Consider the following 26,060-nt stretch of genomic DNA (forward strand, 5'->3'; position numbering starts at 1 on the left):
TTTCTTTTTTTTTTTTTTTTTAAATATTTATTTATTTATTATGTATACAATGTTCTGTCTGTGTGTATGCCTGCAGGCCAGAAGAGGGCACCAGACCTCATTACAGATGGTTGTGAGCCACCATGTGGTTGCTGGGAATTGAACTCAGGACCTCTGGAAGAGCAGACAATGCTCTTAACCGCTGAGCCATCTCTCCAGCCCCTCAGCCTGCTTTCTTATAGAACCCAGAGCCAGCAGTCTAGGGATGACACCACCCACCATGGGCGGGGCCTCCCAATTGAGAAAATGCCTTACAGCCGGATTTCATGGAAGCAGTTCCTCAACTGAGGATCCCTCTTCTCTGATGACTTTAGCTTGTGACAAGTTTGACACATAAAACCAGCTAGCAGGCTGCAAGTTTGAAACCTGCAGGGAGGTGGGCAAATGGGAGACCCAAAGCAGATCTGCAGATAGACTCCTCTCTGCCTTGCGGACTGCAGTCTCTCTCTTTTTTTTTTTTTTTTTTTTTTGCGAGATCTCACCACCCATTCCAGGGAGAACCATCTACCTACATCTGAACCTTCTAGGCAACATCAAGGCTAATGTCTGACCAAACCACTGGACAGTGAGCCTCAGCCAGGCTGATAGACAGCAGAAACCACCGTAGGAGATCACTGAGAAGAGGAGTGAGGGCTTGGATGGTCCCCATTTGGGGGTGGACTCCCTCTTCTCCCTTCCCCCATCCCCCTCGCCCTTCTTCTCCTGCAGTCCCTCCTCCCCTCCCCTCCAGCTTCCGGATGAGTCAGTGTGTGGACAGAGTAGAACATTCACGTTAGGAGCTGTGACGTCTTTGCTGCCTCCTCCCTGCAGTCAAGGCTGTAAACTCGGTGCAATTCCCAGGAACAGTGTCTTGTCCAGGTAAACACTGCAGGGTGTGGGGCTGGCAGAAGAAGGTCTAGGATGCCTGGGACCCTGACCATTGTTGGTTTCAGTTCTGGTTTAACTAAAGGACTGGGAAGGCGACCTGCCCAGCAGGGCCCACCTGTGACTGGGTGGGGTGGTCATCCTCACCTCCGACACCACATCCTTGTCACAGACAATGACACTGCCCAGCAACTTCCTCTAACTTAAGGACTGGGAAGGCAGCCTGCCCAGCAGGGCCCACCTGTGACTGGGTGGGGCGGTCATTCTCACCTTGGTCACCACATCCTTGTAGACAATGACATTGCCCAGCAACTTCCTCAAAGTATTGACGTCTTCTCTCCTTCATCACAGTCTTTCATGTCCTGTGGAAAAGCTACAAGGAGGTGGGGTAAGGGCCTCTGGGGCCAAGAGCGGGAAAGTGAGCTTCAAGGCCCATGGCAGCGCCCATTAAGACCTCAGCACTCGGTGTGGTCTCAGGATCTGTCTCCACGTGTGTTGGCCTCTGTGTGGCCACTCATCGCTTTCCAGTTCACGCTTGTCTTGTTGCAGAACCTTGGCCCCCTACGTAGGCCGTCCTGGTCCTCATCCTCTGAAACATGATTAATAAAAACTCAGAGAGAAAGAGAGAGAGATTGAGGTTCAACCTGAAGATCCGAACAGCAAACCAGCCAAGCCATTAGCCACCTTGATCTCAGTCTGAAATGGCGATCTTGCCTCCAGGAATCTCAGAATGAGACTGTGTCTGAGAGCTGTCTCCTCCTGTTTTATAATCTTCTCTAGAACTGAGATTAAAGGCATGCACCACTAGGATTAAAGGCATGCACCACCCAGTTTCTATGGCAACTAGTGTGGCTACTGGGATTAAAGGTATGTGTTACCACTGCCTGGTCTGTAAGGCTGACCAGTGGGGCTGTTTTACTCTCTGATCTTCAGGCAAGCATTATTAAAATACAAATGAAATGCCACTACAATCCTTACTACCAGAGTTGGTAGCTGAAAAGCAGGTGATGAAGCCATTTGAACTTGACAGAAACCTCACTGCCATTTGCCCTTACGTCAGTTCCCTAAACTACTAGGGTTATGGCTTGACCACTGGGCCCAGCCATACGCTGGGCTGTCAAAGCTCACAAAAATCACTTGAGATTCTGCATTGGACCGAGAGATCTGTTAGCGTCAGGTCACTCAGCTTGGGGTCATCACCGCTGTTCCATCCAATGGGAACACGATGTTGACCTTTCTCTACCCAGGATGATTCCAGTTTCTCCACCCAGGGAGGACCTACTTCCTCCATCCAGGGAGGACTTGGGCCCAGATTCTCAGAGCGCAGCCAGATGTCTGTGCTGGGCATCATGCGTCTGGTCCCAATTCCTCTGACTCCCTCCATAGCAGAGAGAGCATGGCATGGAAAAGCACAAGTTCTTGGGGCCTGGTCCATCCTTGGGTTTCCCCAGGGCATGGTGCCAGCCTGAGGGGCCCACATAGGGAAGTCAAACAATGGATTCCTTGGCCCAGCTGGCTCTAGTTCCATAATCCCTATTTCTTGGGCTTAGGCTATACTCAGGTTCTCCCACGTGCCTGAGCTATAGTGGGGAGGACGGAACAGAGCTAGAGCGATGGGCACAGCGAGATGGGGAGAGTGGCTTCCACCGGTGCTCTGGCTGGTGGTCGCTATCTTTGATGTCTCTGTAGAGGGACCCTTTTCAGACTCCAGCTGGGATGCCGTGGAGGTCCCAGCGGCCTAAGTGGGTGGTGTTGTAGAACAGGTGCTGTTGCTAGCAGTTTCTCTAGCCCGGGATGTGGCTTCTGTGCAGTAGCCTAGGAAAGTAGATGCCATCGTCATTTAGGGGATCTGTGACCACTGATACCTTTTCCTCCCTCCCTCACCTCTGGAACTTTGTGACTGAACTGGAGCCAGGGGTACCTTGTGACCAAATTCACTGCGTGTATTCTAGCCAAAGTCAGGACCTATCCTTGTTTTCAGGAAGAGGAAAATATGGAGGAGGGGCTTTCCTAGGTCTCAGTTTATGCTCCAGCTACAGCATGGGTGGCTGCCTGTGCCTCTCCAGCTTGGTGTGAACCTTGGGAACCGGTGTCTCCCATAGGCTCATGTTGGCTGCATCCTGATTTCCGGAGGCATCGCCAGACATTGGAGAGGCAGCTGCAGCTTTGGGTTAAGCTCAGGGGACTGAGGATCAGCAGGGTCACTGCTCCTTTGGAGGCAGGATCACATTCTTGGAGTAACAGCTGTGACTGGGAAACAAGACAGGCTTCCTGGGCTTCCCCAACCCCCATGTCCTTAGGAGAAGTGTTAGCCTCAGGAGACCGCAGCGACAGGACCTGCTGGGGTAGGGGGTGGCTAACCTCTCTGCTCAGACCCCATTCTCACAAAGTGGCCACTTCAGGCTACTTCCTCTTGCACCAGGGGACATGATTCCAATAAGAGTTGTTGCCTGGGCTGAGGGCTGCCCAAGTTCTAATTACATTTAATTCCAGAGACTGGCAGCGCCTGGGAAAACAAGGGGATTAGAGAGCCGACTTAGCTGGGCTCTGAAGAGTGCAGCAGGCTCCACGGAGACAGGTGCCCCCCCCCCCCCAGGGCCCCCACTGCTCCTCCTTGCCTTGTGGGGTTGGATCACAGACTGGAGTCAGACAACCCCCTCCGGAGTCTTGATTCCTGCCACACTTGTCTCCCCCAGGGGACACGAACTGAGGTGCCTCAGCAGTCCTGGTGTCTCAGCCCATAGGGCTCCTGGAGAAATAGAATGGAGACATTGGCAGACACCTGGAAGCTCCTTATTCTACCTGGGCTGTGTTGGAGGTTGCTGGGCCAGACCTGGGGGGCACTTAGAGGGGGATGGCAGAGCTCATGGGATGTAATGCCAGCAGGGACCTCCCGCCTCTCCAAACCTGAGATTGGCCTGGCTTGTAACTTAAAGGGATGGAGTTCACCTGGGGTGTGTGCTGGCATTGGGATAATTGAGGCTGCGACATCCTGAGGAAGGCCAAGTTTACCCAGGGAGTCATATAAAGATAAACTCAGATAACCTGAATCAATATTTCCTCACTGGGACCCATGGAGCCCCCACAGCTGTTTTCCTGATAACTCGGCAAATGCCCCACCCACCCTTTGCACCTCCCTTGTCCTCCCGCCCTCAGATGCCTGCTAGGCATATAAGTCCTGGACCCCTGCCCTGGGATGCTCTCCTGTGCCACCCTCCTGAGCCTCCATGGGGCTGCCACTAGCTCGCCTGGTGGCTGTGTGCCTAGTCCTGGCCTTAGCCAGGGGCTCGGAGCTCCAGAAAGGTAAGGGGCTGCATGATCTGGGCAAGGGAGTGGGCAGAGCACCCTGAGGGTGGGGAGGCTGGGAAGCCCAAAGCAGTTAGTAAGGGGTGCCTGGAATAAGAGGGGGTTCCCAGTCAGAGCCACTCCAGTTGGACTGGGGTCTTAGGTCTCTCGAAGGCTGAGGGTCCTACACCAAGAGGATGAGAAGCTGGATTCCCCAAGTGCCCATTGTCCGTAGGAGTGGGGAAGCTTTGGATGTCTAGGAGAAGCCAAGTTTAGGACAGTTCCAGATATAAGGGACCTTTGGCAAGACAGTGCCTCTGGAGAATGGGCTGAGTGTCCACATGGAAAACTTCTGTCCCATCAGGACAAAGCTGTGGGTGGGGGATGTCCCAGTGGGGACCCCTGAAGACTGAGGAACCAAGCCCAATCTCTTGCTGGGTGAGGGGTAGATGGAGCGGGGCTCAGTAGAGCATCAGAGGAGGGGACTGGGCAGTAGGTGTGCGGAGTGACCACATTGCCCAAAGGCCCCTTTGCGTTCACTCCCTGCTTGCGCGCCACACTAGGTAGTACCTTGTCTTGGAGTCCTGCAGAAGGCTGACCAATAGTTAGCAGAGACTGCTTATGTAGGGGTACCATCTTATCCAGAAACCCTGATCTGGAGCCCCAGATGGGTACCCCTGGGGGGAACCTCCGGGGTTAACTTGGAGAATGGGCTCAGGGAAGTCCTCCTCAGACCTGGGTGTCTCACCTTGTGTCTTCATGGTTCTCCCAGAAATCATATCCCGAAACCATGTCTGCAGCACCTGGGGCAACTTCCACTACAAAACCTTTGATGGCGATGTCTTCCGATTCCCTGGCCTCTGTGATTACAACTTTGCCTCTGATTGCCGAGACTCCTACAAGGAATTTGCTGTCCATCTGAAGCGGGGCTCGGGCCAGGCTGGGGGTCACCCCCAGATAGAGTCCGTCATCATTACCATTAAGGATGACACCATCTACCTCACCCACAAGCTGGCAGTGGTGAACGGGGCCATGTGAGTGGGATTAGTATCTGTCTCCCATGTCCCAGAAGCCAGGGGATGCTTCTGGCTCCTCAGAGCAAGTTCTCCCCTGAACGTTTTGTATAAACGAGCCAGTCTCCAGGATACCCTCTTCTGTTCTGGCACATGGCTAATAGGGATGCTTTGAGGTTTGAGCTAGGCTGTGAATTCACTCACCAAACACTGATGAGTCCCCTCTGTAGACTGGGGGGTCTTAGGTAACCTGTGAGTCCCTTGCAGGCTTCCCCTGGGGGGCTGTGCGGAAGGAAGCCTGCTCCCCAGGCTAAAGTTGCAGAAGCCCAGAAGGGAAAGGCTGCTCTACCAGCCCTATTGTTCCCTGGCTTTGTCTCAGTAACAATGAGGTCCTCTTAAATGCATTCCTGTCTTGCAGGTTCACCTCCCTGGGGATTTGCTCTTTTCCCACTCTGAGCCTTTCTGTGTCTTGCACGGGGGCTCTGCCAGTGTTCCCTTACTTTGCCTGGTCTGCTGGACCATGTTGTCATGTGTGGGTTGTATAGCAGAGGTCCCTAGGGATAGAGGCTCAGGGGTTGAGGCGTGGCAGTTCCAGGCCAGCTCAGCAGGGGAATGGGGTCCTGGAATAAGAACAACTCTGGGTAAAGGTCTGGGAAGGGGTTGAGAGTTCTATCCTGCCAGATTTTGTGAGAAAAATACCTCTGAACCAAGGGCCTGAGAGGGTTGGGGGCTCAGTCCCCAACATATCCCAGACCCACTGCCTTTGGGGCTCCTGAGAAGGGCCTCTGTCCTGGACTCTGAGAGGGGTATGGGAAGGAAAATAGGCAGAAGGGCCTGACCATGCCCCAAGGAAATCACCCAGGACAAGGGCTCTCTGGCCATTGCTGAGGCCTCTGCCCAGCTCTGGCCTCCTCCTGGAGCTTGGCTAGGTCTGCTTGTGCTCCAGATGAGAACACACTGACCAAGTAAGGAGGCAGGCTGGGTTGTCTTCATCCAGATAATGTCCTCAACGCCATGTGGTCAGCAGAACCCTCGGGAGGACGAGTGGGTGGGTTCTGGGATGGTAGGATGGTGAGTAACCCCATAGTGGTCCCCACAGGGTCAGCACCCCACACTACAGCTCCGGGCTCCTCATTGAGAAGAACGATGCATACACCAAAGTCTACTCCCGTGCTGGTCTCTCCCTCATGTGGAACCGGGAAGATGCACTCATGGTGGGCACCAGCATCCTGGGCTCTGAGGTGGCGGGGCTCCTCTCTCTGGCCAGAGGCCTAGTAGCTCCATAGCAGGGCAGGATTGGGGGACCCATGCCTCACAATTGGCGTAGGATCCTATGTGGTGGAGCAGGCTACTGGAGACAGTGATTGGTACCAGAGTCTCCATTGGTCTGGCCTGGGAGGGGCTCTCTGTGCTATAGGTGCAGTGACTGGTCTCTGTCTCTCAGAGGCTGCATTTTGGTACCCCAACCTGAAGGACCCTTCCTGGTGGCTGATCCCTGCCCTCCTCCTGACCTGCCCTGTTGGAGAAGCTGCTTAGACCTAGGGACTCTGGAAGCTGTGCTGGGCCCTGAGGTCTGCTCACCTGCCCTGCTTTCCTTTTCAACAGCTAGAACTAGACAGCCGGTTCCAGAACCACACCTGTGGTCTCTGCGGGGACTTCAATGGCATACAGACCTATTATGAGTTCCTCAAAGAAGGTGAGTGCTAAACTGGGCTTGTTGAGAGGAAGACAGGGGTGAGGCTGCAGGCTCCCGGCTCCCAAGGAGCTAACCACCTGCATCCATAGGCATACACTACAGTGCCATTGAATTTGGGAACATGCAGAAGATCAACACGCCTGAGGATGAGTGCCAGGACCCGGAGGTGGTGCAAGAGCCAGAGTCTTGCTCTGAGCATGTGAGTCGCTGCTGGGAAACTCAGGCTCTTAGGAAGTCTGTACCTGCTGGCCTGTGTTGGGGGCTTCCTATGCTCTAAGGGGAGGGGAGGAGGGGTACGAACAGGGGTGTGAAGCTGTCCACGTTTGTGTCCTTCTCTTCAGCGAGCCGAGTGTGAGAGGCTGCTGACCTCCACAGCCTTCGAGGACTGCCAGGCCCGGGTGCCCGTGGAGTTGTATGTGCGCGCCTGCATGCAGGACCGTTGCGCGTGTCCTCAGGATGGTGCCTGCGAGTGCAGCACCCTTGCCGAGTTCTCCCGCCAGTGCTCCCACGCAGGCGGCCGACCTGAGAACTGGAGGACTGCCTCACTCTGCCGTAAGTAGCTGGTGACCCATGGGGTGCTTGGGGGGCCTCTCACATGGTGCTCTGTGTGAGTATCCCTGGGTTTAAGGAGCCCCCGGTGGGAGCCATGTCTGTGCCAAGCACCCAGACCCTGTCTGCCAGTGGCCTTGGCACTGTGTTAGTGCCATATCTGTGGGTTGATGGAGCTGACTTTGCTTCTAGCCAAGAAATGCCCTGGTAACATGGTATACCTGGAGAGCAGCTCGCCCTGCATAGACACCTGCTCACATCTGGAGGTCAGCAGTTTGTGTGAGGAACACTACATGGATGGCTGCTTCTGCCCAGAAGGTACATGCTCTGGAAGACTCTTGTCCCAGAGACTGGGTCGGGGAGCAGGCAGGGAGGGGTGGGACCCTCCAAAGAACCCTAAGGGCTGGGAGGCCAGCCTCTGCATCGACAGAACAGGGTCCTGATGTCTGTGGGTGGAGATCTGGCTGGTAGCCTCTCCTTTTGGGGAAACTGGCACTTCCTGAGGCTTCCACGGTAAGTTTACATCTCTGGCTACCACAGGCACTGTGTACGATGACATCACGGGCAGGGGCTGCGTCCCTGTGAGCCAGTGCCACTGCAAGCTGCATGGGCACCTCTATCGGCCAGGCCAGGATATTACCAATAACTGTGAGACCTGGTAAGTATCAGAGCATAGGGCCTGGGGTCAGGCAGGCTGGGGTGTCACTGAGTCTTGACTCTGTGCCCTGCTTCTGGGCAGTGTCTGCAAGGCTGGTCGCTGGGAGTGTCAAGAACGGAATTGCTCTCAGACCTGTGCCCTAGAAGGTGGCTCCCACATCACCAGCTTTGATGGAAAAACGTTTACCTTTCACGGGGACTGCTACTATGTCTTGACCAAGGTAGGCAGGCCAGGCTACCTGGATGGAGCTGGGGGCCCTCTGTCCTCTGGGGAGGGAGGAGAGACCGGTTCTGGAGAAGGCCATCCCTGGGGTGGTGGGTGCTGCTGCTCTTAGAAACAGGATGAAAAGTGGGGGGGTCTAGGGCACAGGAGGCGCTCGGATCCTCAGTAAGCACAGCATCCTTCTGCATACAGGGCCAGCAGGATGACTCCTATGCCCTCCTGGGTGAGCTGGCCCCCTGTGGCTCCACAGACAAGCAGACCTGCCTGAAAACTGTCCTGCTACTGACTGACAACAAGAAGAACGTAAGCGCTCCTCCTCTCTCCCTTCCCAGCATGCCTGGGTCCTACATGCAAGCACTCTCGGCTCTATGCAACCGTGGCATTTCTTGCAGGTGGTGGCCTTCAAATCAGGTGGCAGTGTGTTACTCAATGACCTGGAGGTGACCCTGCCCCATGTGGCAGGTGAGTGGCTCAGGGAGGGGGTCCTGAGCTGCTGCCAGTCAAAAGAGCCAGCTGGGACTGGGATAGCCTAGGGGCCTGGGCCTCCGGCAGGCTCTATCTTTGGGCCCCTGCTGGTGGTGGGGGAATGGGATGGTGGGCATGCCACTCAACAGTCACGTGGAACCCAGGAGCCCTGCTATCTTTCAACGTGTTCTTGTTTTGCAGCAAGCTTCTCCATCTTTCAACCCTCTTCCTACCACATTGTTGTGAACACGGCGTTCGGGCTGCGGCTACAGGTTCAACTGGTCCCAATCATGCAGCTTTTTGTGACTCTGGACCAGTCTGCCAAGGGACAGGTGCAGGGTGAGTGGTCCCTTTTGTATTGCCCCTGAAAAAGCCCCATGAGGGTCCTGTACTGCTCGCGCCCGCATCCAGTTCTTCCTAATTCGGTGCTGCATCTTTAGGTCTCTGTGGAAACTTCAACGGCAATGAATATGATGACTTCATGACGTCTGGCGGGCTGGTGGAGGCCACGGGTGCCGGCTTCGCCAACACCTGGAAGGCCCAGTCAAGCTGCCATGACAAGTTAGACTGGCTAGATGACCCCTGTTCCCTCAACATTGAGAGTGGTAAGGCTCAGGGCAAGTTGGTCACTGTCCACTGGCTTGTCTAGGACACAGAGTCCTGGCCAGTACCGCCTCAGAGCAGATGGGGGACCTAGTATGTGGGCAGAAGGGTGGGTAGAGGTTGCATAGTCCATGTTGCTGGTGACCAGCACATCTACCTGCTGTTTGGCTAGTTTACAGTGGCCCCATGGTGGCAGCTTTCCAAGCGACCAAGTAGACGGGCTGGTCAGGCTAACTGCTGGTGGCGGCTCTCATCCAGGCCTGGCTTAATGCTAGGACAATATGCCCTCCTACCCACTTCTCGATCATATCTGAAGACTTCTAGCCCCCGGGGTTGAGAAAGGGAGGACGTGGGTGTTATACAAAATGGTCTCATCGGCTGGGCGGTGGTGGCGCACGCCTTTAATCCCAGCACTTGGGAGGCAGAGGCAGGCGGATCTCTGTGAGTTCGAGACCAGCCTGGTCTACAAGAGCTAGTTCCAGGACAGGCTCCAAAACCACAGAGAAACCCTGTCTCGAAAAACCAAAAAAAAATTGCTTTTCTTTGTCTTTAAATTGTACCTTGTAANAAAAACCAAAAAAAAAAAAAAAAAAAAAAAAAAAAAAAGACCAAAAAAACAAAACCGTCTCATCTTGCTCACAGCTGCCTGGAATTACGATGGGAGGGAGGGAGGGATCTGACTTTGGTCACACAGGATACTGTGTCACCTCCATCCTGGGTGATCAGACTTTTAGGCTCAGAGTATGTGAGGGGAGCCTGGTTGTGCTGAGGTTCTGATCTACTCCCCAGCCAATTATGCTGAGCACTGGTGTTCCCTACTGAAGAAGTCAGAGACCCCTTTTGCCAGGTGCCACCTGACTGTGGACCCCACTGACTACTACAAGGTGAGCTCATCCCCCAACCCTACATACTCAATGCTGCCGGCAGTGTCCCCACAGCCAACAAAGTGTGCTCGGGCCACCTGGCTGAGCCTGTGAGTGGCTGTGTGCGTGTGTGTATGTGTGTGTGTGTGTCTGTCTGTCTGAGTGCTGGCGTGCATGCACATGAGTGTTCACTGGAGTGCTCAGGGTTCCAGGACCGTGTGCCTGGCTTCCTCACCTCACTGTTACTTTGGTTTGTCTCCCAGAGGTGCAAATACGACACGTGCAACTGTCAGAACAATGAGGACTGCATGTGCGCAGCTCTGTCTTCCTATGCCCACGCCTGTGCTGCCAAGGGGGTCATGCTGTGGGGCTGGCGGGAGCGCGTCTGCAGTGAGTGCTTCCCTGCTGGCTGCTCCCTAGGATGGGGTCCAGACATGGAACTCCATAGGCTGGGGGCCAGGACCCCTGAGCAGTCAGTCCAGGGAAAGGGGCAGCTCCTTGTAGCTGTCACCTAGCTTTTGCCCGACCTTTAGGCTCTGTGTGCAGCGTGGGAGCAGAATTTTGCAGAGATGGATTTTGGGATGGCCACAGCTGTGGAAGCTGAGTTCAGCAGCCTGGGAGGGGTTCCCAGGGTGGCTGGCCTCTGTCTGCAGGTGGAGGGAGAAGCTCAGGGACAGCCAATAGGGATAGTAGTTGGAGTCCAGTGCCATTGGCCTCACTCTCATGGTTTCCCCTGCAGACAAAGATGTGCATGCTTGCCCCAGCTCACAGATCTTCCTGTACAACCTGACCACTTGCCAGCAGACCTGCCGCTCCCTCTCAGAGGGTGACGCTCACTGCCTCAAGGGATTTGCCCCTGTGGAAGGCTGTGGCTGCCCTGACAATACCTTCATGGATGAGAAAGGCCGCTGTGTGCCCTTGGCTAAGTGCTCCTGCTACCACTACGGACTTTACCTGGAGGCAGGAGAAGTGATCCTGAGGCAAGGGGCGCGCTGGTGAGTATCCTGGACTCTGCAAGGGGCCCATAGAGTCAGGGAGGGGACGCTCTTCAATCTCTGCCCCAAGGGGAAAAATGGGGGTGGGGGAGGTTCTACCTGTGGGGCCTGAGGCTCTCAAATGGTGCAGGGGTGCCAGAGGTGAGATTCTGAAAGTGGCCTGGCTGGCATATGTCCGTGTAGGGGACAGACTTGAGTCCCATGAACCCTGTTCCACTTCTCTCTCATAGCATTTGCCGGAACGGGAGGCTGCAATGCACCCAGGTCAAATTGCTTGGCCACAGTAAGTTTTACAGAAGTTGTTCATGTATGGCTACCAGTCTGAGTCTTGTTTCCCCTCCCTACTTACCTGGTACCCTGAATTCATCTGAGCTAAGACGGACTTCTTAACCCCACAGCCTGTAAGCACCCCAAAATCCTTGTGGATTGCAACAACTTGACTGCTCTGGCCACCCGGGAACCCCGCCCCACTAGCTGCCAGACACTGGTGGCTGGCTATGTGAGTGCCAGGGAGGGCTGGTTGGGGGCATTCTGGATGCCTGAGTCCATTGTGTGGACTAAACAGACTCCCACGCTGCCAGTTCACTGGGCTGGGGCCTGAGTCTCACAAACACCTGGGTCTATTGGTACTCCCTGTGACCCTGGAAGAGCAGGGGCGGCCTAAGGCAGTGCAGAGGTCAGCCTAGGGGCCTTGAACAGCAACCCTACCTGGTCTCTCTGACCAGGATAAGGGAAGGGTTTTAGGAGAGAGGAGGAGAAGTTGGGGGTCCAGGACACTGTTAGATCTTCTTGTGTGGGCACTCGATTCCTCAAGGAAGGGTTGGCCCTCATCTCAGCTCTTCTTCTTATTCCAGTACCATACAGAGTGTGTCAGCGGATGTGTGTGTCCCGATGGGGAACTGGACGATGGCCAAGGTGGCTGTGTGAAGGAGGAGGAGTGTCCTTGCTTCCACAACAAAGACCTATACAAACCTGGGGCCCAGATCAAACTGGACTGTAACAACACCTGGTGAGTTGGCCCAGTCAGCCTGCATTGGAGGGGTAAGGCTGGTTTTTTGGGGGGATACTTGCTCTGTTAACAGAGCAAGTCTTTGGTCTACCCCTCACCCTAGAGGTCACTCTTAGGCCGGTATAGGTGCTTGCAGGTTTCCTATATGGACGGCCTCAGGAGCTGGTGCCATGGTGCCCAGGGCCTTACCTAAGCTGCTCTCCGAGGGCATGTGGGCGTCTTGGCCTCAGGCCCCTTCAGGCTCCTCTACCTTTCTCCGCAGTACTTGCCAGAAAGGACGCTGGGAGTGCACCCGCTATGCATGCCACAGCACCTGCTCCATCTATGGGAGCGGCCACTACATCACCTTCGATGGGAAGCACTATGACTTTGATGGACACTGCTCCTATGTGGCTGTCCAGGTGCGATTGTGAACCTCTCCAGGAAGGGGTCTGCCCTGAGATATGGAAGAAGGTCCTTGGGGTGGGAAGGGCTAGTTCCTCACCCTGGAACTCTTGCTGCCAGGATTTGGGCTCCCAGCAATGAATAGAGAGGGTGTGGTAAACCTCTCTCCTCCATGAGATGGGGATGTATGGGGATGGGGAGTGTTGAGAAAGCCTAATCTCTTCTCCTTCCTCTCTCCTCTCTCTCTCTCTCTCTCTCTCTCTCTCTCTCTCTCTCTCTTTCTCTGGACAGGCTCAGGGATTATCTCTTCTGCTCTCTCTCTCTGTCTCTGTCTCTCTGTCTCTGTAACAGGCCCAGCTATTATCTCTTCTGCTCTCTCTCTCTCTCTCTCTCTCTCTCTCTCTCTCTCTCTCTCTCTCTCTGTGTGTGTGTGTGTGACAGGCCCAGCTATTATCTCTTCTGCCCTTTGTATGGCATCATCATCCCCCGACAACGAAAGACCTGGCTGGATGGGGTTTGAGTTAGGGCCTTGAATCCCAGATGGGGAAAGGCAGAGCATTTTCTACTCAGAGGGATGGCTTTAGCATCTAGGGTAGGCATCTGTGTCCTGGTTTTCTTGGCTAACACTGTCTTGTCGGGACCCAGGACTACTGTGGCCAGAACTCTACTGGCTCCTTCAGCATTATCACCGAGAATGTCCCCTGTGGCACCACAGGCGTTACCTGCTCCAAGGCCATAAAGATATTTATAGGGGTGAGTGCTGCTGGTTCCTGGGACAGGGGATCCCGTGGGAAGGCTTGGACTCAGTCAGTGACCATCCTTTTCTTTGGATAGGGGACAGAGCTGAAGCTGATGGATAAACATCGTGTGGTACGGCACTTGGGAAATAGGCACCATGTGCCCTACATCACACGGAAAGTGGGCCTGTACCTGGTAGTGGAGGCCAGCCCTGGTATTATCGTTATCTGGGACAAGAGGACCACCATCTTCATCAAACTGGCTCCTTCTTACAAGGTGGGCCACCAAGATGCTAGCCATGTCCTGGGCTGTCACCAGCATAGATGCTATGGATGCTGTTCTCACCTACTTCAAGAACTGCTCAAGCTGGAGACTCTTGTCTTTCCACCTACAGGGCACTGTATGCGGTCTGTGTGGGAACTTTGATGACCAGACCAAGAATGACTTCACCACTCGGGACCACATGGTGGTGACCAGTGAGCTGGACTTTGGAAATAGCTGGAAGGAAGCTTCCACGTGCCCAGATGTGAACCACACCCCAGACCCCTGTGCCCTAAATCCACACCGTCGCTCCTGGGCAGAGAAGCAGTGCAGCATTATCAAAAGTGATGTATTCAAAGGGTGCCACAGCAAGGTAGGCGGAGCTGAAGGCATGGGCAGGGCCACAGCAAGGTAGGCGGAGCTGAAGGCATGGGCAGGGCCACAGCAAGGTAGGCACTGCTGCAGGCATGGGAGGGTCACGAGTGTGGGCAGGGGCACAGGTGTGGGTGGATTGTGACCATGGGCAAAGGGCTCTGTAGGCAGAGCCCCACTAGAGGCATATTGTGGTTGTGATCAGGGCCATGGTTGGGGCCACTGAAAGAGATTAATGAGCTTGACTGTGTCCACGAGAAGGGTGTGGCCTATTAGTCTTGCTTTGTTTGTCTTTTGAGCTCCTGGCCTCTCCAAGTAGTCTAAGGATACTTGGAGGCATGTTGCTGTACCACCATGGGGTATTCTTCAATTCTGTACACTTGGTTCTTTGAGTCAGTAATTAGATGATCAACCTTTCTCTCTGAGATCCTGGGCAGACTCCGCCCTCCTCGCCCTGACTGCATGCTCATCAGGGAGGGAGAGAAATGATTTATTTTGTTTGAGCCTAGAAGATAGCAGGGGGAGAGACAGTTTTAGGATTATCATCTTAAGGCACTCAGGGGATGGGTGACAGATCTGTCAATCAGGATGGCCTGAATGTGGGTGTGTCCCTGTCTATCAGCTACTCTGGGGCTGTGGGCCAGCTTCAGTGTCCTGTGGTCCAGGCTCTCTAAGGGTAGTGCGGGCCTAACACACATGGATGTCTCCCTCCTAGGTGGATCCCACGGTCTTCTATGAGGCCTGTGTGCACGACTCCTGCTCCTGCGACACGGGTGGTGACTGTGAGTGTTTCTGCTCCGCTGTGGCCTCCTATGCTCAAGAATGCACCAAGGCAGAGGCCTGCGTGTTCTGGAGGAGGCCGGACCTATGCCGTGAGTATCCAGCTTCCTTCCCCATTCAAGTGATGACTGAATGTCACCCACCTCATCCTTGTCCCCAGACATCCTTTCTGGGGGCATAGTGAGACTTGTGTTGGTAGGATGCTCTGGCATTCACGTCCCCTGATGCAGGCTCACTTGGGTACCCACTTGTGTGCTCCCAAGCCGGACCATGTTCCGTCCTCTCTCCCTCTAGCTGTATTCTGTGATTACTACAACCTCCCAAATGAGTGTACATGGCACTATGAACCGTGTGGGAACCGCAGCTTTGAGACCTGCAGGACCATCAACGGCATCCACTCCAACATCTCTGTGTACTACCTGGAGGGTGAGCAGACAGGGCCCTTCAGCGAGGTGGCCACCAAGGGGTAGGCCTCTGTCAGGCTGGGGGCTGCCATTAGCTGGAGACACTCAGGGTTGTTTGAGAGGTGCCCACGGGCTAAGAGGCTTGGCTCAGGTACTAAGGTTCATTTCACTACAGTCTGTTCACTGAACTGGAGCCATGGAAGCCAGCTAAGGCCCCGACTCCTGAAGAGGTGGCGGAGGAGCACACTACCTCATGGGTGTGTGTGGAGCAGAATACCCTAGTGTCAGGGGAGACACAAACCCTGTCTTCTGACTCTTGGTCTTCATACATGAACATCTCTAAGCAAAACGCCAGATGGGGTGGGGTTGATGAGGAAGGTTTGGACCAGGGGCACCATCCACGGTGGTCTAAGCCCCATTTCCTATACCCCCACTAGGTTGCTACCCTCGGTGCCCTGAGGACAAGCCAATATATGATGAGGACAATATGAGCTGTGTCACTGAGGACAAGTGTGGCTGCTATGTTGATGGCATTCACTATCCACCCAATTCACCAATTCCCACTAAGGATATCTGCGAGTCTTGGTACTGAGCCTACATTGCATAGGGCCTGGGAAAGGTTGGCACACACATGTATACACACACACACACACACACACACACACACACCCCATGTTCAGACACATGGAAATACGGTCACGCCGGTCAGGTGTATGCAAGCACACATACATGGCTCATAGCCACACACACACTCATTCACAGCCCATTCAATGTGCATACATACATGGACACAACCACATACAGTTGCACACCCAGTCACACTTGTACACATATGGTCAAAGGAGCTAGGGTACAGAGGTGCTAGTTCCTGTCCTTAGGAGTATGCAGGTCTTTTGATCTCACCCCATTCTCTTGGGCCAGCTTTTTCTTAGCTTGTTTCACCTCATCTGACTGGTTACATTTAGAGCCCTATGGGTGGGGTTCCTTTGTGGCTTGTGGTTGGGGCAGTACTCTGGAGCTTTGGGCCAGCACACAGGGAGATGGGCATGTGGTGTCTGTGGGCAGAAGGGTATGGGGAAGACCTGTAGCGTCTATACTTGCTTTGCAGTATGTGCAACAACACTTCAAAAGTCAACTGCAGTCTAGATGTAGGTAAGTTGCCCTCTGCTGGGATCCTGGAGGTAGAGGGTTAGTGGTCCCAACCCAGGAAGCCTATGACTGTGCTGTTCTTATACCCATGGGACCTGGGCTTGGGTAGGGTTTGGTTTCCTCCTGGGTTCTCTTTCTTGGTTGCCCACGTCCTTTCCAGCTTCAACGTGCTGAGCTGTGCAGCAAGCCTGAAGCTCCCCCTTCACATCTTTGTTTCCTTTCTCTAATGGGAGTGGTACCCTATGGGGAATTTCTAGTGCACCTCTCATCTGGGTGCTGGGCTCATTGCCTCTGGGTTCCAGTGAGGCTCCTTCTTCAAAGTAAGAGGTTCTGGGGATGCAGTCCTGCTGGAATGGAGGATTTATCCATCACATGGGATAAATTGGGGAAGCCTTGAAAGGCTGTCTTTCTTGTTAAACTGATGACCCCGTACCCTCTGTACAGGAAAGGTTGTTAACGAGACCCAGCATGATGTCTTCTGCTACTGGGAGATCTGCGACTCCAATGGAACAATAAAACCACACTTCAATATATGTGGATCCTCCCTGGCACCCCCAACCACCTTGACAAGCTTCACCACAATCTCTACCCCTATTACCATCTCCATCACCACTACAACAACTGCCACTTCCACTACCTCCACTGCCACCCCCACAGTCACGATAACTCCTGAAGGTGAGGCTTATTCTGGGGGCTTTTATTCTCTTGAGAATCCGGCATGGATTCTTTATCTTCTGGGGTCCAGAGCCAAATCTGTGTATGCAGCCTCCATTCAGCAAATCAACTGCGAATTTAGGTGGTATCGACATTTTTCTGAACTCAGGGGATGCTAGAGGATATCCTTACATTCCTCTGCATTTGTTCCAGTTCAAACCATTTCTATTATGGGTAAGCTGTCAGGGGTATGACAGACACAGGGAAGAACACCTGTAAATTTGAGGGCCTCGACTGGGCTTGGGCTCAGTTGGCAAAGCACTTGCTTCCCAAGCACGAGGACATGGGTTTGATCCCTGGAGTGCATGTAAAAATGCCAGGCAAGTGGGTGCACATTTGTAATCGCACTGTTGGGGTCACGGAGACAACAGAATTCTTAGGGCTCACTGGCAAGCCAAGACAACTATATTGTCAAGTTCCAGGCCAATGGGCGACCTTGTCTGAAAGGAAGGAGATTACATTCTTGAGGATGACACTGGGGATTGTCCTCTGGGCTCTACACTCACATACACATGTTCACGCACATTTGTAAACACACACACACACGCACACAAACATGCACACACACAAATGTACACATACATACAATGCAGGCTGGGCACACTTATAGCCAGCACTTGGGAGGCAGAAGCAGGATGATTGCCATGAGTTTGAGGCCTATGGTCTATGTTGAGAGTTTCAGACTTAAACTGTGCAGTGATATCCTCCCCTTTTTCTTGACTGAAGTTCCATCAGCAGCTCCTGGTAAGTAGGGCCAAGAAGGGAAAATATTTCCAAATCCCTTCTGGACTTCCTTCAGAAGCAGAAGCGAGGGCAGGCTGCACTTACCTGCTGTGGATTATGGGTGTATTTACCCACTGTTTGCCAAATCTATAGACACAGAGGTGGGACCTGACCTGTGTGGGTGACCACGTTCTTGGTCAGGAATAGACAGAGTTCCTTTCACACTCTTCCTTAGGAATGGTTCTCTTGTTAGTCTTTTTCTTTCACACAACATTGTCAAGGAAGGGTTACTGAGTTGGGGCTCTAAGACAGGCCTTGGGTGGCCCTGTCTCTCTGGACCACAGTCTTTCAGCTGCATGAAGGTGGAAATATGTCTGTTGTGAAATACGACCCTATAAACACGGTCCCTTGGTGATGATGGGTGGGCAAGTGTGTCTGTGGGGCATCTGCAGAGGTCACCGGAGACTCGATCCCATAGCCTCCCTCAGGCATGAATAACCTATATGTAATTTTGCTTTTCTAGTATGCTGCTGGACTGATTGGATCAACAACAACCATCCTAGCGCTGGCAGTAATGGTGGTGAGCGAGAGACCTTCGACAGCATCTGTAGTGCTCCTGTGGACATTGAGTGCAGGTCAGCCACAGACCCCACACTCAGCTGGCAGGATCTGGAGCAGAAGGTACAGTGTAATGTCTCATTTGGGCTCATTTGCAATAACGAAGACCAGTATGGAAACGGACTATTTGAACTTTGTTATGACTATGAGATACGAGTCAAGTGTTGCTCTCCAGAGGTGAACTGTTCTATTTCAACCGCCTCATCCACAGCTTCACCAACAATCTCACCTAGAACTTCACCAACAGCCTCACCTACCACTTCACCAACAGCCTCATCTACCACTTCACCAACAACTCCACCTACCACTTCAACAGTTTCACCAACTACTCCAGCTACCACATCACCAACAAGCTTGCCTACCACTACACCAACCATTTCACCAACCACTACACCAACCATTTCATCTAGTGCTACACCAGTGACTTCATTTACCACTTCACAGACATCTTCACCAACCACCTCTGTTACAACTTCACCAACCCCTTCACTAGGCACCTCAACTGCCACATCACCAAGCACCTCACCTACCATTTCATCAACCTTGTCTACTCTGTCCTCCTCCTCCTCCTCCACCACCACCACCACCACCACCACCACCACCACCACCACCACCACCACCACCACCACCACCACCGCCACCACCACCCCATGCATTGAAAACATTGAAGAGTGCGAGTGGACTGGCTGGACGGATTCTGGCAAACCTAAAAATGATAAAAACAGTGGAGATTTTGAACCGATTGGAGATGCCTGTAAAACAGGTTGGGAAGTAGCTGACATCTCCTGCAGAGCTGTGATGTATAACGACAAAACACTTGAACAGCTAGGACAGATTGTCACTTGTAACACAGAAGTTGGGCTAGTATGTAAAAATTCAGATCAGAAATTAGGAGGGTATATCCCAATGCCTGTGTGTGTCAACTATGAGATCAATGTTAAGTGCTGTGAGTGCTGTAAGCCAGAATGCTCCGAGACGACACCACTTTCAACCACTACTATAGTGACTACTATCCCAACATCTACCAGCACAAAGACCCCAACACCAAACTCTACTACCACACAGACCACAACACCGACACCCAGATATACCACTACAGAGACAAGCCCAACACCAAGTACCACAGTGACTCAAACCCAAACATCTACCACAACAGAGATATCAACCATAGAAAGATCGACTCCATCATTTACCACCACTCAGACATCGAGCCCCACACCCACTACAACAATGACTTCAACCGTGTCAACAACCACCCCAGTAATGTCAACTCCATTATGGAATACAACAGAGACCACAACACCCACCCCTAGTCCAAATACCTCCATGCCAACATCTACCATCACAGAAACACCAAGTTCAAAACCGACCACACAAGGGACTCCAACCCCAATAACTCCCACCCCAGAAACCTCAAGTCCAATATCTTCTACCACACAGATCACAACAACAACCACTAGTCTAGGTACCTCAACTCCAACATCTACAACCATAGAGACACCAACACCAACTACCTTAGTGACTCCAACCCCAAAACCTAGCAGCCCAGAAACCCCAACTCAATTATCTACAACCACACAGACCTCAACAACAACACCTATTTCAGGAACAGTCCCTACAACAGCGACCACAACAAAGACACCAACCCCAACCCCAACCACAACAGTGACCAAAACCCCAATACTTATGACCACAGAAACATCAACTCCAATATCTACTACCACACAGATCACAACACCAACACCTAGTCAAGGTACCTCCACTTCAACAACTACGCACACAGAGACACCAACCCCAACTGAGAGAACCACACTGACTCCAAACACAACACCTACAATCATAGAAACCTCTACTCCAACATCTACATCTACACACACTACAGGAACAACCACTAGTCTAGGTACCTCAACTATAACATCTACCACCAGGAAGACACCAACCCCAACCGAGACCACCATAGTGACTTCAACCCCAAAAACTAGCAGTCCAGAAACCCCAACACCAATATCTACTACCACACAGACCATATCACCAACACCAAGTCAAGGTACCTTCAGTCCAACATCTACTCCAACAGAGACACCAACCCGAACTCTGACTACCACTGAGACTCCCAACCCAACACCTACCATCATAGAAACCTTGACTCCAACATCTACTTCTATACAAACCACAACAACAACATCTAGTCTGGGTACGTCCACTCGAACATCTACCACCACAGAGACACCAACCCCAACCCCAACAACCATAGTGACTTCAACCCCAAAACCTAGCAGCTCAGAAATCTCAACTCCAATATCTAGTACCATACATACCACAACAACAACACATAGTCAAAGTACCTCCACTCCAACATCTATTCCCACAGAGACACCAACCCCAACTCTGACTACCACAGTAACTCACACACAAACACCAACCATCATAAAAACCTCTACTCCAACATCTACTTCTACACAAACCATAACAACAACCACAGGTGTAGGTACGTCCACTCCGACATCTACTCCCACAGAGACACCAACCCCAACCTCGACCCCTATAGTGAGTTCAACGCCAACATCTAGCAGCCCAGAAACCCCAACTCCAAAATCAATTACCACACAGACCACAGCACCAACACATAGTGAAGGTACGTCCACTTCAACATCCACAACCACAGAGACACCAACGCCAAATCTGACTACCACAGTGACACCCAACCGAACACCTACCACCATGGAAACCTCTACTCCAACATCTACTTCAATACAAACCACAAAAACAATAACTAGTCTAGGGACCTCCACTCTAACATCTACACCCACACAGACACCAACCCCAAATCTTACTACCACAGTAACTCGAACCCCAACACCTACCATCATAGAAACCACTACTCCAACATCTACTTTTACACAAACCACAACAGCAACCACTAGTCTAGGAACGTCCACTCCAACACCTACTCCCACGGAGACACCAACCCCAACCCCGACCACCATACTGATTTCAACCCCAAAACTTAGCAGCCCAGAAACCTCAACTCCAATATCTACTACCACACATACCACAACACCAACACCAAGTGAAGGTACCTCCACTCCAACATCTACTCCCACAGAGACACCAACCCCAACTCTGACTACCACAGTAACTCACACCCCAACACCTACCATCATAGAAACCTCTACTCCAACATCTACTTCTACACAAACCACAACAACAACCACTAGTGTAGGTACGTCCACTCCAACATCTACCACCACAGAGACACCAACCCCAACCCAGACCACCATAGTGACTTCAACACCAAAAACTAGCAGCCCAGAAACCCCAACACCAATATCTACTACCACACAGACCACAACACCAACACGAAGTCAAGGCACCTCCACTCCAACATCTACTCCCAAAGAGACACCAACCCGAACTCTGACTACCACTGAGACTCCCAACCCAACACCTACCATCATAGAAACTTCTAGTCCAACATCTACTTCTACACAAACCACAATCACAACCACTAGTGTAGGTACGTCCACTCCAACATCTACCACCACAGAGACACCAACCCCAACCCAGACCACCATAGTGACTTCAACCCCAAAACCAGGCAGCCCAGAAACCTCAACTCCAATATCTACTTCCACACAGACCACTAAACCAACACTTAGTCAAGGTACCTCCACTCCAACATATACACCCACAGAGACACCAACCCCAAATCTGACTACCACAGTAACTCAAACTCCAACACCTACCATCATAGAAACCACTACTCCAACATCTACTTCTACACAAACCACAACAGCAACCACTAGTCTAGGGCCCTCCACTCCAACATCTACTCCCACAGAGACAGCAACCCCAAATCTGACTACCACAGTAACTTCCAACCCAACACCTATCATCATAGAAACCTCTACTCCAACATCTACTTCTACACAAACCACAACAGCAACCACTAGTGTAGGCACGTCCACTCCAACATCTACCACCACAGAGACACCGACCCCAAATCTGACTAGCACAGTAACTGAAACCCCAACACCTACCATCATAGAAACCTCTACTTCAACATCTACTTCTACACAAACCACAACAACCACTAGTCTAGGGACCTCCACTCCAACAACTACACCCACAGAGACACCAACCCCAACTCTGACTACAACAGTAACTCAAACCCCAACACCTACCATCATAAAAACCTCTACTCCAACATCTACTTCTACACAAACCACAACAACAACCACTAGTGTAGGTAAGTCCACTCCAACAACAACCACCACAGTGACACCGACCCCAACCCCAACCACCATAGTGATTTCAACATCAAAACCTAGTAGCCCAGAAACCTCAACTCCAATATCTACTACCACACAGATCACTTCACCAACACTTAGTCAAGGTACCTCCACCCCAACATCTACACCCACAGAGACACCAACCCCCAACCTGACTACCACAGTAACTCAAACGCCAACCCCTAACATCATAGAAAGTGCTACTTCAAAATCTACTTCTACACAAACCACAACAGCAACCACTAGTCTAGGTACGTCCACTCCAACATCTCTTCCCACAGAGACACCAACCCCAAATCTGACTACCACAGTGATTCCCAACAAAACACCTACCATCATAGGAACCCCTACTCCAACATCTACTGCTACACAAACCACAACAACAACCACTAGTCTAGGTCCCTCCACTCCAACATCTACTCCCACAGAGACACCAACCGCAACTCTGACTACCACAGTAACTCACACACCAACACCTAACATCATAGAATCCACTACTCCAACATCTACTTCTGCACAAACCAAAACAGCAACCACTAGTGTAGGTACGTCCACTCCAACATCTACCTCCAGAAAGACACCAACGCCAACACCGACCATCATAGTGACTTCAACCATAAAACCTAGCAGCCCAGAAACCTCAACTCCAATATCTACTACAACACAGACCACTACACCAACACTTAGTCAAGGTACCTCCACTCCAATATCTACACCCACAGAGACACCAACCCCAAATCTGACTACCACAGTAACTCAAACCCCAACACCTACCATCATAGAAACCACTACTCCAACATCTACTTCTACACAAACCACAACAGCAACCAGTAGCCTAGGTACATCCACGCCAACATCTACTCCCACAGAGATACCAACCCATAATCTGAGTACCACAGTAACTCCCAACCCAACACCTACCATCATAGAAACTTTTACTACAACATCTACTTCTACACAAACCACAACAACAACCACAAGTCTAGGGACCTCGAGTCCAACATCTCCCACGATAGAGACACCAACCCCAACACTAACTACCACAGTAACTCACACACCAACACCTATCATCATAGAAACCTCTACTCCAAAATCTACTTCTACACAAACTGCAACAACAACCACTAGTATAGGTACGTCCACTCCAACATCTACAACCACAGAGACACCAACCCCAACAACGACAACCATAGTGACTTCAACCCCAAAACCTAGCAGCCCAGAAACCTCAACTCCAATATATACTGCCACACATACTACAACACCAACACCAAGTGAAGGTATCTCCACTCCAACATCTACTTCCACAGAGACACCAACCCCAACTCTGACTACCACAGTAACTCACACACCAACACCTACCATCATAGAAACCTCTACTCCAACATCTACTTCTACACAAACTACAACAACAACCACTAGTGTAGGTACGTCCACTCAAACATCTACCACCACAGAGACACCAACCCCAACCCCGACCACAATAGTGACTTCAACTCCAAAAACTAGCAGCCCAGAAACCCCAACACCAATATCTACTACCACACAGACCACTACACCAACACTTAGTCAACGTACCTCCACTGCAATAACTACACCCACAGAGACACCAACCCCAAATCTGCCTACCACAGTAACTCAAACCCCAACACCTACCATCATAGAAACCACTACTCCAACATCTACTTCTACACAAACCACAACAGCAACCACAAGTCTAGGGCCCTCCACTCCAACATCTACTCCCACAGAGACACCAACCCCAAATCTGACTACCACAGTAACTTCCAACCCAACACCCAGCATCATAGAAACCTCTACTCCAACATCTACTTTTACACAAACCACTACAACAACCACTAGTCTAGGTCCCTCCACTCCAACATCTACTCCCACAGAGACACCAACCCCAAATCTAACTACGACAGTAACTCACACACCAACACCTATCATCATAGAAACCACTGCTCCAACATCTACTTCTACACATACCACAACAGCAACCACTAGTCTAGGCACGTCCACTCCAACATCTACTCCCACAGAGACACCAACCCCAAATCTGACTACCACAGTAACTTCCAACTCAACACCTACCATCATAGAAACCTCTACTCCAACATCTACTTTTACACAAACCACTACAACAACCACTAGTCTAGGTCCCTCCACTCCAACATCTACTCCCACAGAGACACCAACCCCAAATCTAACTACGACAGTAACTCACACACCAACACCTATCATCATAGAAACCACTGCTCCAACATCTACTTCTACACATACCACAACAGCAACCACTAGTCTAGGCACGTCCACTCCAACATCTACTCCCACAGAGACACCAACCCCAAATCTGACTACCACAGTAACTTCCAACTCAACACCTACCATCATAGAAACCTCTACTCCAACATCTACTTTTACACAAACCACAACAGCAACCACTAGTCTAGGGCCCTCCACTCCAACATCTACTCCCACAGAGACACCATCCCCAACTCTAACTACCACAGTAACTCACACACCAACACCTATCATCATAGAAACCTCTACTCCAAAATCTACTTCTACACAAACCGCAACAACAACCACTAGTATAGGTACGTCTACTCCAACATCTACCACCACAGAGACACCAACCACAACCCCGACAACCATAGTGACTTCAACCCCAAAACCTAGCAGCCCAGAAACCTCAACTACAATATCTTCTACAACACAGACCACTACACCAACACTTAGTCAAGGTACCTCCACTCCAATATCTACACTCACAGAGACACCAACCCCAAATCTGACTACCACAGTAACTCAAACCCAAACACCTACCATCATAGAAACCACTACTCCAACATCTACTACACAAACCACAACAGCAACCACTAGTCTAGGCACGTCCACTCCAACATCTACTCCCACAGAGACACCAACCCCAAATCTGACTACCACAGTAACTTCCAACCCAACACCTACCATCATAGAAACCTCTACCCCAACATCTACTTTTACACAAACCACTACAACAACCACTAGTCTTTGGCCTTCCACTCCAACATCTACTGCCACAGAGACACCAACCCCAACTCTAACTACCGCAGTAACTCACACACCAACAACTATCATCATAGAAACCTCTACTCCAACATCTACTTCTACACAAACCGCAACAACAACCACTAGTGTAGGTACGTCCACTCCAACATCTACCACCACAGAGACACCAACCACAACCCCGACAACCATAGTGACTTCAACCCCAAAATCTAGCAGCCCAGAAACCTCAACTCAAATATCTTCTACAACACAGACCACTACACCAACACTTAGTCAAGGTACCTCCACTCCAATATCTACACCCACA

At 51.7% G+C, this 26,060-nt stretch overlaps 1 protein-coding gene and 1 long non-coding RNA gene across 2 annotated transcripts in view; both read left to right on the plus strand.

The window, feature by feature from the left end:
* Nucleotides 1-1,365, plus strand: part of LOC126498135 (uncharacterized) — a 2,146-nt gene extending 781 nt beyond the window's left edge. Inside the window, exons 2-3 of the long non-coding RNA XR_007590784.1 lie at nt 770-897; nt 1,255-1,365. This is a non-coding gene — a long non-coding RNA (uncharacterized lncRNA). The remainder of the gene's footprint in view (nt 1-769; nt 898-1,254) is intronic.
* Nucleotides 1,366-3,909: 2,544 nt separating this feature from the next.
* Muc2 (mucin 2, oligomeric mucus/gel-forming) overlaps nt 3,910-26,060 on the plus strand; it is a 37,102-nt gene continuing 14,951 nt past the window's right edge. Inside the window, exons 1-33 of the mRNA XM_050137533.1 lie at nt 3,910-4,206; nt 4,961-5,222; nt 6,301-6,415; nt 6,807-6,897; nt 6,987-7,096; nt 7,239-7,449; nt 7,639-7,764; nt 7,987-8,104; nt 8,186-8,324; nt 8,519-8,629; nt 8,719-8,788; nt 8,993-9,130; nt 9,232-9,396; nt 10,184-10,278; nt 10,521-10,647; nt 10,997-11,252; nt 11,483-11,535; nt 11,651-11,751; nt 12,107-12,261; nt 12,524-12,662; nt 13,291-13,398; nt 13,480-13,659; nt 13,778-14,017; nt 14,732-14,888; nt 15,091-15,222; nt 15,638-15,785; nt 16,309-16,352; nt 16,794-17,024; nt 18,310-20,157; nt 20,287-20,451; nt 20,776-21,039; nt 21,319-25,584; nt 25,828-26,031. Coding sequence (XP_049993490.1) covers nt 4,131-4,206; nt 4,961-5,222; nt 6,301-6,415; nt 6,807-6,897; nt 6,987-7,096; nt 7,239-7,449; nt 7,639-7,764; nt 7,987-8,104; nt 8,186-8,324; nt 8,519-8,629; nt 8,719-8,788; nt 8,993-9,130; nt 9,232-9,396; nt 10,184-10,278; nt 10,521-10,647; nt 10,997-11,252; nt 11,483-11,535; nt 11,651-11,751; nt 12,107-12,261; nt 12,524-12,662; nt 13,291-13,398; nt 13,480-13,659; nt 13,778-14,017; nt 14,732-14,888; nt 15,091-15,222; nt 15,638-15,785; nt 16,309-16,352; nt 16,794-17,024; nt 18,310-20,157; nt 20,287-20,451; nt 20,776-21,039; nt 21,319-25,584; nt 25,828-26,031 — 10,645 coding nt within the window. The 5' untranslated portion in view covers nt 3,910-4,130. The remainder of the gene's footprint in view (nt 4,207-4,960; nt 5,223-6,300; nt 6,416-6,806; nt 6,898-6,986; nt 7,097-7,238; nt 7,450-7,638; nt 7,765-7,986; nt 8,105-8,185; nt 8,325-8,518; nt 8,630-8,718; nt 8,789-8,992; nt 9,131-9,231; nt 9,397-10,183; nt 10,279-10,520; nt 10,648-10,996; nt 11,253-11,482; nt 11,536-11,650; nt 11,752-12,106; nt 12,262-12,523; nt 12,663-13,290; nt 13,399-13,479; nt 13,660-13,777; nt 14,018-14,731; nt 14,889-15,090; nt 15,223-15,637; nt 15,786-16,308; nt 16,353-16,793; nt 17,025-18,309; nt 20,158-20,286; nt 20,452-20,775; nt 21,040-21,318; nt 25,585-25,827; nt 26,032-26,060) is intronic.

Source organism: Alexandromys fortis, unplaced genomic scaffold (genome assembly GCF_014885135.2).
Source record: "Alexandromys fortis isolate MF-2015 unplaced genomic scaffold, M_Fortis_MF-2015_v1.1 scaffold_3, whole genome shotgun sequence".
NCBI classification, from domain to species: domain Eukaryota; kingdom Metazoa; phylum Chordata; class Mammalia; order Rodentia; family Cricetidae; genus Alexandromys; species Alexandromys fortis.